This window comes from Chiloscyllium plagiosum, chromosome 20 (genome assembly GCF_004010195.1).
Source record: "Chiloscyllium plagiosum isolate BGI_BamShark_2017 chromosome 20, ASM401019v2, whole genome shotgun sequence".
Lineage (NCBI taxonomy): Eukaryota > Metazoa > Chordata > Chondrichthyes > Orectolobiformes > Hemiscylliidae > Chiloscyllium > Chiloscyllium plagiosum.
Window position 1 is genome coordinate 59,169,949 of NC_057729.1, and position 9,649 is coordinate 59,179,597.

The window sequence follows — 9,649 nt, forward strand, 5'->3', positions numbered from 1 at the left end:
AGCTCCCATTACCCAACACCAACTCCCATTACCCAACACCAGCTCCCATCACCCATCACCAACTCCCATTACCCAACACCAACTCCCATTACCCATCACCCATCACCAACTCCCATCATTAATAAAGCTTTTCCATCTTCCTTTCCTTTGTGTCTGCTCTTTGGAAATATTGAATATTGCGTTCCCAGTCTTGGTGACCTAGCAACCACATCACTGTAATAGCTCTCAAGTGATATTCATTTATTTCTACTTGTGTTGTCAAATCATCAATCCTGTGGCAAATGCTGCATGCCCTCAGGGGAAGAGCTTTAAGCTTTGAGCTTTGCAGATGGCATGGTGGCTCAGTAGTTAGCACAGGTTCAATTCCATCTTCAGGCGATTGTTTGTGTGAAGTTTGCATGTTGTCTACCTGAGTTTCCTCCCACAGTCCAAAGATTGTCGGCATGGACATGTTGGGCCAAAGGCTGTGTTTCCGTGCTGTACATCTCTGTGATTCGACATGCAGGTTGGGTGGATTGGCCATGCTAAGTTAGGCAGGGATCTTCAAGCTCAGTGGATTAGCCATGGGGAAAAAACAGGGTTACAGGGATAGAGTAGGTGCCAACTTGATGGACTGAATGGCCTGCTTGCATACCGTAGGGATTCTCGGTTTAATTTCTGCTGCACTCTTCTGTTTATATGTTCTGCTCCTTCCTGTCACACTTTGATTTCATTTGCCACTTTGGTATCCTGCATTTCTGATCTCACGTCTTTTTGATTTAAACAAAAAATTACCCTCAGTTGAATCCTCACTCCCCCACTGATCTGTTATCCATCTATTCATTTAAAGTTCTACCTATAACCGTACCTGTACAATTTGCCAAAACTGGTCCCATCATAGTTCAAATTGCCGATCTCTTCAGAACCTTTCAAATTCATCATTACAGGAAATACAAAAGAGAATTGAGTTTTGATCAGTTCCAATAAAGTTATCTGATTACACCTATTGTTAGAATTCTTTAGCTAACAAGTTGTGTCTCAATGATTTCATTCAGTCCACATTCTAATGTCTGTTAATTTCTGTATTAATTCCTTCTGTAATGATCAGGAAGCTGCGTTTACTGTCTGAAAGTGATTTAAATCTTTTCCTCTAGTGCATTTAGTGATTTTTTTTAATATATGTGGATCTATGACTACTTCAGGATCTATATCCATGATTAGCTGAAGAACCCTAACTAAAACCTATTGTAAATATTATAACAGATTGATTAAATACTTCAAGAGAAACAACTAATTAGTGTGAAATGCTTTTATCATGTCTTATGAGTAAGCAACTGCAGCTGCACATTCTGTCTTGGCCAGTAACCTTGGGTCTACAGAGCTGCTGCTGTTCTACTTGTGAAGAAGTAAATATTTTCCCAAGTGCTCTATCTGCAGTCAGCCATGTTCTGCCTCATTAGCCATGGGCAGCACCAGCCATTTTGTGCCACTAAGTCATGCGCAGCTCTAACACTGATTTTGAAACTCTCTGCCTCAGAGATAGTGGAGGCAGGGTCATTGAATATTTTTAAGTTAGTGATAGTTAAATGATTGTAAGGCAGAGGAATAGAGGCCTATTGGGGGTGGTTGGAAATGTGGAATTCACAGCCCAGTGAAACAGATTCAAGTGGACAAATGTCCTTCACCTGTTCCATGTTTGTTTGTTTGTGTGTTTAATGATTTGTTACAGTAAAGATCATAAAATATGAAATCTTGCCACATCATCCTTTTAAACTGTTAATTGGAAGCTTAAAGTTCTTTTGTAATGTTATTAGTCTCTAAAGGGATTGTAAGTACTGAGTGAGATTGCTGGTTCAGGTCACCTGAGGGTAAAGGATAAACTGTGGGCAGGTATTTGCCAGCAACTGCATCGAGACCTCTTCAAAATGATGTCACGCTGCATTCTGACAGGCCCACAACTGAGGAGACAGTCTCTAATCGAACTGACACTAAGGAGCTGAAACAATAGTGTACTGACCATTCTCTGCCATAGAAACTAGGGGCAGCAGTAGGTCATTCAGCCCTTCAAGCCTGCTCGGCCATTCAATGTGATCATGGCTGATCATCTAACTCAGTATCCTGTTCCTGATTTCTCCCTTAGATCCTTTGATCCCTTTAGCTGTAAGAACTATATCTATCTCCTTCTTGTAAATATTCCACATTTTACCCTGAACCACTTTCTGGGGAAGAGAATTCCACAGGGGGAAGACATTTCTCCTCATCTCAGTCCTAACAGAACTACCCCATACCCTTATACTGTGAGCCCTGGTTCTGGAAACTCCCCCCACACACTGGTCATTGGGACCACCCTCCCAGTGTTTACCCTGTCTAGTCCTGTGCGAATTCTTCTCCAGTGAGTATGGTCCTGATAGATCCAGCCCTCTTCATATGTCAGTCCCACTATCCCAGGGTGGGATGGGGTCCCAGTCTGACTGACCAATTCTCCAAAGAAAACAATGAGAATACCACAAACAACATGAACAATCAGTGCCTGATCTTGTAAAGTGTGTATTGCTCCCCTTTGCAAATGCCTCATCATAGCATAACATTTCTGTTCTTTTTAAGTTTAAATGGAGCTAAGAAAGCATTCCAGTGAATTAGTCTCGGGGGACAAATGTTCTTAACACAGGACAAAACATACAAAGTACCTTTAAGCTAATCGAGTGCAAGTGTTGATAGGAAGAAGTGACCTTTACACATTCAATGAGTATAAAATTATTATTTTTATTTACTGACGGGGAAAATATAAAAATCAGACAAGAAACATAAGAACATAAAATCTGACAGTTGGTGCTAAACCTGATGGAAAAATACCTCCACAAGGTCACCAACCTATTAGGAACATACTGATGTGTCCTTTTTTAAATAGACTAAACATTGTCAGTCAAAAAATATTAAATAATTGAGCACATGGCAGAAAATTAATATTAAAAGCTACAGAATGCAACTATAAAAGGCCCCAGTCAGTGGTCTTTAAGGAAAACAAATACATTTGGCATTTTATACACAAATGTTACCTTCCCAGCTAAACAGTGATCCAAGTGTGCTACAATAAAATCAGAGACAAAAAAAGCTCTCTTTTCTATAAAGTAAATCACAGAAAAATCTTCCAACACACAAAGCTTCTGTAATTATCAATACATCTAGAACATTTAATAAAACTACAGAAAACAATATCCTAAATATACGCTTTCTTCAACCAACTGTTTCACATTTAATATTTTATGTACTCAGCATTTCAATTTATCAGGACTCTGGTGGTAGGAAAGGCATCTTGATCGTATTTAAGGATCCACTTTGTGGCAGGACCAATGTGGACTGTGTATTCAGTCTGCCTGCCTGCAGAGTCATCTTAATTATTGTAATAATGTCCCACACACATTAGGCCAAGGGTCCTACATTAACCACAAAAGCAGTTTTACTACAGTAGAGGGCCAGGCTTGGGGCAAGCAAAAAATATTTCCTTGATAGGATCCAGTTAAATTGCCCCCCTTTACTTTAATTTAAACTTTTTTTTTTGGAAAGAAAGAGGGTGAGAATTGGATGATAACGTGAGGGAGCTCACAGGCTGGTGTTGTGTCAATGATTCCAAGTCCTTGGCAATTGGCTCAGCTAAAGTCCTCACTGCTACTGATGTGGGTGTTTGAGGGGTCGGGCATCTTTTGGGCTGGTGACTCCCTTGGGAAAGTCCAAGTACAGGAGGTCGTGTGGGCTCAGGTGAGGTAGAGTGGCTTGTCCCTTGGTAACATGCTTCATCAAAAGAAGAAAAAGAAAGTGTTAGTTTCAGTGAATCTGAACAAAACCCAACAGAGATCTGTACCTCATGACCATACTGTGTTACCGTATGAACATTTCATTAGATAGGAACAGGAAGAGGCCTTTCAGCCCCTTTGAGCCTGCTTTCTCATTCAAATAGATCATGGCTGATCTTCAATCTCAACTGTTCTCCTTCACTACCCCTGTATCCCATGATGTTTTTAATTTGTAAAATTCTATCAATCTCAGTCTTGAACATACTCAATGACAGAACATCCACAGCTTCTGGCTCAGGGAACTTCAAACTTGCACCCCGATCTGATTGAAGAATTTCCTCCTCATCTCACCCGTGATCCTCATTCCGAGATGGTCTTTCCTGGCTTTAGACCACTTCCTCACCCCACCCAGGGAGAACACCTTGCTGATATTTACCCCACCATACACTGTACGAATTTTGTTCGTTTGAATGGGATCACCTCTCTTTCTTCGAAATTCCGGAGAGGATAGGACCAATCTCCTCAATCTTTCCTCATTGCAGAATTCCTCAATCCCAGCAATTATCATGCGAGTGTTCAGTTGCCCCTTTGTTGATATTTTAACAGAGGTTTTAATGCAATTATAAAATGCAGCAAAGATGAATTGACCACAGCCAGGAAGAAAGTAAGGCTAATTGTTGCACTTTGTTGAAACAGCAGACTGTGTGAATTAGATTGGGAACGCAGTAAGTGCTCTTAGGATCAAGTTACAGACCAGCAGTTCCAGTCCATACTGTTAACCATTTCTACATTTTGGAGAGTTTTATTACATTAAATTTGTCACCACCTTCTGGTCATAAATATTACTCAGTGGATATCACAAAGAAAATATCTGGAAAATTGCAAATGAGTTCCTTATTTCCTTTAACAGTTAGTCTTTCTTGAAGATTTTCATCTTGCATTCAGCAGGTTAATCTTCAAGAACGCCATTGAGGTGGGAAATGAACCATTTGTATGGCAAGTGGATTCTGATTGGTAGAGTTGCTGTGGGGAATGCACCCAGTAATGAAGATTGACAGTTAACAGCATGGTTTTGTTTAAGTTTTGAATCAGGTAAGTTGACTGTGATTGGTCAGGCAGCATCCTGGGGAATCTCCTCTGCACTCCCTCATGTGCAATCACGTCCGTCCTATAGCACGGGGACTGAAACTGCCCACAGTTTTCCAGCTGTGGCCTGACCAAAGTCCCATACAGCTCTAACATAAACTCCCTGCTCTTATAATCCAAGGCACAGCTGATAGGCAAGTGACCTGTATACCTTCTTAACCACCCTATTACTCTATCCTTCAGAGATCTGTGGACAAGTATCCCAAGATCTCACTGTTCCTCTGTTCCCCTTGTCTAAGTCATTAATATAAATTGCAAAAAGGTTGATTGGATGACTCAGTCACTATTTACTGTCATTTACCTGCAGTGGTTAATGACACACTCATTGTTGCAGTATTCAGTCTCCCACTCGCTGCTCTGTACGTTCGCATTCGAAACACTCGGACCAGGAGACTGGGCACTAACCGTGTTCTGAAATTCCGACTGCATGTGAGCATATCCCTGTAAGAGAACAAGAGGAATTTCAGAGACGTCATCGTTTGTATTTTTGGAATTCCTAGTCATTGATACTTGATGGAGCTTTGAGTAAGAAGAAAGGAGATCTTTGAGTCACTTGTTTTTGCTTGAGAAACCTTTAAAATGTGTTTCAGTTGATGAATTGCATGCCTGGGGCTCTAAATCCATGCAATCTTCCATGGTGAACAAATCCTGACACTTGCCTAACATTGAAGAAGGCTCCTGCCCGAAACATCGATTTTCCTGCTCCTCGGATGCTTCCCGACCAGCTGTGCTTTTCCAGCACCCCTCTAATCTAGACTCTGATCTCCAGCATCTGCAGTCCTCACTTTCACCCAATAATAGTGTACAGCAGGTCAGAGAGTGGGTCTCCTGTTGAAGGGAGTTTCCCAGTCACTGGGCTGCAGCTGATGAAGGATATTCTCATAGCTCTCTCTCTATCATCCACCGAACCTCACCTGCTGGCCTGCTGGAGAGTGAAGCTGCGATTGGACTTGCAATGGCATCTGGTGAGAGATGATTGGCTGGCTCTGCACTGACTGCATGGAGATGGGCTGCTGGAGGACGTTAGCCTGTTGCTGCTGTCCCTGATGGTGATGGTGCTGGAGGGAGAGCTGCTGGTGCAAGGGGGGGCTGATCTGCAGCGAGGGGGGTGGAGAGCCACTCAGGGGCATCTGTGACATGACCGACTTGGAGCTGAGGGTCCGAGAAAGGCCATGATGGGAGGGGCCCGAGTAAGTTTGCAACTCAGACTGAGGGAGGAAGGAATTTGGTCCAATGTAAGGCGCTGAGGTGTGGGGGGGCAGGCTATAGAGAGGCTGCTTAGGGGGAATCATGTGCGATTGTTGAGATGTCTGGCCATTCTTTGTTTCCACTTGGTCACCATAGCTCTGCAGAAGGGAGACAAATGAGAAAGGTTGTTAGATTACTGTGTCTGCTCAACAGGAAAACCTGTGGGTTACAGTGGACAATGATAATTCAATTCCTGTCAGGAGTTAGCCTGATGCTCTCCTCGATCATAGAATGTTCCGGTACAGAGAATGATTCATATCCGACATGGCAATGGTGTCATCACATCATCGAGTCATACAGCACAGAAACAGGCCCTTCGGCCCAACTCGTCCATGCTGACCAGGTTTCCTAAACTGAACTAGTCCCATTTGCCTGCAGTTAGCCCATATCTCTCTAAGCCCTTCCTATTGATGTACCTGCCCAGATGCCTTTTAAATGCTGTAATTGTACCAGCCTCCACTACTTCATCTGGCAGCTCATTCCATATACGCACCACCCTCTGTGTGAAAAAGTTGCCCCTTACGTCCCTTTTAAATCTTTTCCCTCTCACCCTAAACCTATGCCCTCGTTTTGGACTCCCCCACCTCAGGGTAAAAAAATCTTGCAATTCACCTTATTCATGCCCCTCATGATGTTATAAACTTGTATATGGTCTCCTTATATCGCAAATCTTCCAGTCTCGCTAATATACTTATAAATCTTTTTTGCACTCTTTCCAGTTTAATAACATCCTTCCTACAGCAGGGTGACCAGAAATGTATGCAGTACTACAAATGTGGCCTCACCAGTGTCTTGTACAGCTGTAACATGACCTCCTAACTCCTGGCCTCAACACTCTGACTGATGAAGGCAAGCGTGCCAACACCTTCTTCACCACTCTGCCTACCTGTGACACCACTTTCAAGGAACTATGTACTTGCACCCCCAAGTCTTTCTGTTGAGCAACACTCCCCAGGACCCTACCATTAACTGCACAAATTGTGACCTGGTTTGTCTTCAGTGAACATTTATAATCAGCTCAAGGCAATGTTTCCATTGGCCATTCAACCTTGGCATTTCTGCTTGTTCCACAGGTGAAAAGACAAATTGTGTTGATTCACCTTCAACTGTAAAATACAACAAAGAGCTGTGGATGCTGGAAAAACTCAGCAGCTCTGGCAGCATTTGTGGAGAGAGAAGCAGAGTTAATCTTTCAATTCCAATGACCCTTCTTCAGAAAGGGGTCATACCAATCTCAAAACGTTACCTATTTCTCTCTCTCACAGATGCTGCCGGAGCTGTTGCGTTTCTCCAGCAATTTCTGTTTTTGTTTCAACTTCATCTTTTTAATTAAAAGGCATCATGTTGAAAGGACATTTCTTCAGAAAACTTAGTGCCTTTGAGTCTGGCGTAAATACTTTCCCATTGAGGTTATAGCCTAGAGGCATTGTCAGGGGACCAGAGACCAAACAAATATTCTGGGGCCCTGGGTTCAAATTCTGGTGAAATCTAAGTTCAATTTAAAATAAACTGGAAAAACAAATCTCATGTTGACCATGAAACAGCTGTCATATAAACATATCTAGTTCACTAATGTCCTCTGGGGAAGGGAATCTGCCATCCTTACCTGGTCTGGCCTTCATGTGACTCCAGACCCACAACAATATAGCTGACTCATAACTGTCCTCTGAAATGGACTATAAAACAAATTGAAATTGCTCTCTGGAGTTCCTGATTGTATTTATTAGTGACTGTCTTGTGTTCATGGTCCTGAGTTTTGACTCAGTGTGAGGTTTCTGCTGAAACTTGAGGCTGTAGGAAAGCGGGGTTTTTTTCTGGCGAGTGACTCCTGTCTGTAATCTTGTTGAACTAGCTGCCATTACTTACCTTGGACACTAAACTGGCTCTATAGGCAGCAAGTGCTTTCAAGTATTCCTTTTTCGCAGCCTCAGTTTTTCTCTTGTATGCCTGTAAAAACAACATAGAGTTCCATCGTCATCATTTTAGTTTCTACTGAGAAAACCATGACTCACAAGAGACTGAGTTCAGTCTCACACAGTTTTTGGATGATTGAATGAATTGAGTTTTAATTAACTGGGAACAGGGAGGCCTGAGAAAGGAAGGACACTCCAGCATTTTAACTTTAGGGAAGACAAACGGAAGAGAGGAACCAAAGGGAATAAGTTGGATAAAACAGTGGAGAAAAATTAATTAAGATAAGACGGAGCATGAGCGAGTAGGCAGAGTAAAACTATTAGAAGAGTATAAAGGCAGTAGGAGTATACTTAAGAGGGAAATCAGGAGGGCAAAACGGGACATGAGGTAGCTTTGGCAAATAGAATTAAGGAGAATCCAAAGGGTTTTTACAAATATATTAAGGACAAAAGGGTAACTAGGGAGAGAATAGGGCCCCTCAAAGATCAGCAAGGCGGCCTTTGTGTGGAGCCACAGAAAATGGGGGAGATACTAAATGAATATTTTGCATCAGTATTTACTGTGGAAAAGGATATGGAAGATATAGACTGTAGGGAAATAGATGGTGACATCTTGCAAAATGTCCAGATTACAGAGGAGGAAGTGCTAGATGTCTTGAAATGGTTAAAAGTGTATAAATCCCCAGAACCTGATCAGGTGTACCCAAGAACTCTGTGGGAAACTAGAGAAGTGATTGCTGAGCCTCTTGCTGAGATATTTGTATCATCGATAGTCACAGGTGAGGTGCCGGAAGACTGGAGGTTGGCAAACGTGGTGCCACTATTTAAGAAGGGCGGTAAAGACAAGCCAGGGAACAATAGACCGGTGAGCCTGACCTCAGTGGTGGGCAAGTTGTTGGAGGGAATCCTGAGGGATAGGATGTGCATGTATTTGGAAAGGCAAGGACTGATTAGGGATAGTCAACATGGCTTTGTGCATGGGAAATCGTGTCTCACAAACTTTAGATTAATTTACTTACTTACAGTGTGGAAACAGGCCCTTCGGCCAACAAGTCCACACCGAACTGCCACTCACCCAGACCCATTCCCCTACATTTATCCTTCACCTAACACTACGGGCAGTTTAGCAAAGCCAATTCACCTAAACTGCACATTTTTGGACTGTGGGAGGAAACCGGAGCACCCGGAGGAAACCCACACAGACAGGGGGAGAACGTGCAAACTCCACACAGTCAATCGCCTGAGGTGGGAATTGAACCTGGGTCTCTGGCGCTGTGAGGTAGCAGTGCTAACCACTGTGCCACTGTGCTGCCCACAAACTTGATTGAGTTTTTTGAAGAGGTAACAAAGAGGTTTTTTGATGAGGGCAGAGCAGTAGATGTGATCTATATGGACTTCAGTAAGGCGTTCGACAAGGTTCCCCATGAGAAACTGATCAGCAAGGTTAGATCTCATGGAGTACAGGGAGAACTAGCCATTAGGATACAGAACTGGCTCAAAGGTAGAAGACAGAGGGTGGTGGTGGTGGAGGGTTGTTTTTCAGACTGGAGGCCTGTGACCAGTGGAGTGCCA

At 42.9% G+C, this 9,649-nt stretch overlaps 1 protein-coding gene across 2 annotated transcripts in view; it reads right to left on the reverse strand.

Annotated features, from left to right (window-relative positions):
- Positions 1–3,525: 3,525 nt before the first annotated feature.
- tox2 (TOX high mobility group box family member 2) overlaps positions 3,526–9,649 on the reverse strand; it is a 75,505-nt gene continuing 69,381 nt past the window's right edge. For both annotated transcript variants that reach the window (XM_043710941.1, XM_043710940.1), the window contains 4 exons: positions 8,031–8,111; positions 5,831–6,262; positions 5,218–5,357; positions 3,526–3,768 (listed from right to left, as the gene is read on the reverse strand). In XM_043710941.1, the coding sequence (XP_043566876.1) occupies positions 3,732–3,768; positions 5,218–5,357; positions 5,831–6,262; positions 8,031–8,111 (690 nt within the window). In that variant the 3' untranslated portion in view covers positions 3,526–3,731. The remainder of the gene's footprint in view (positions 3,769–5,217; positions 5,358–5,830; positions 6,263–8,030; positions 8,112–9,649) is intronic.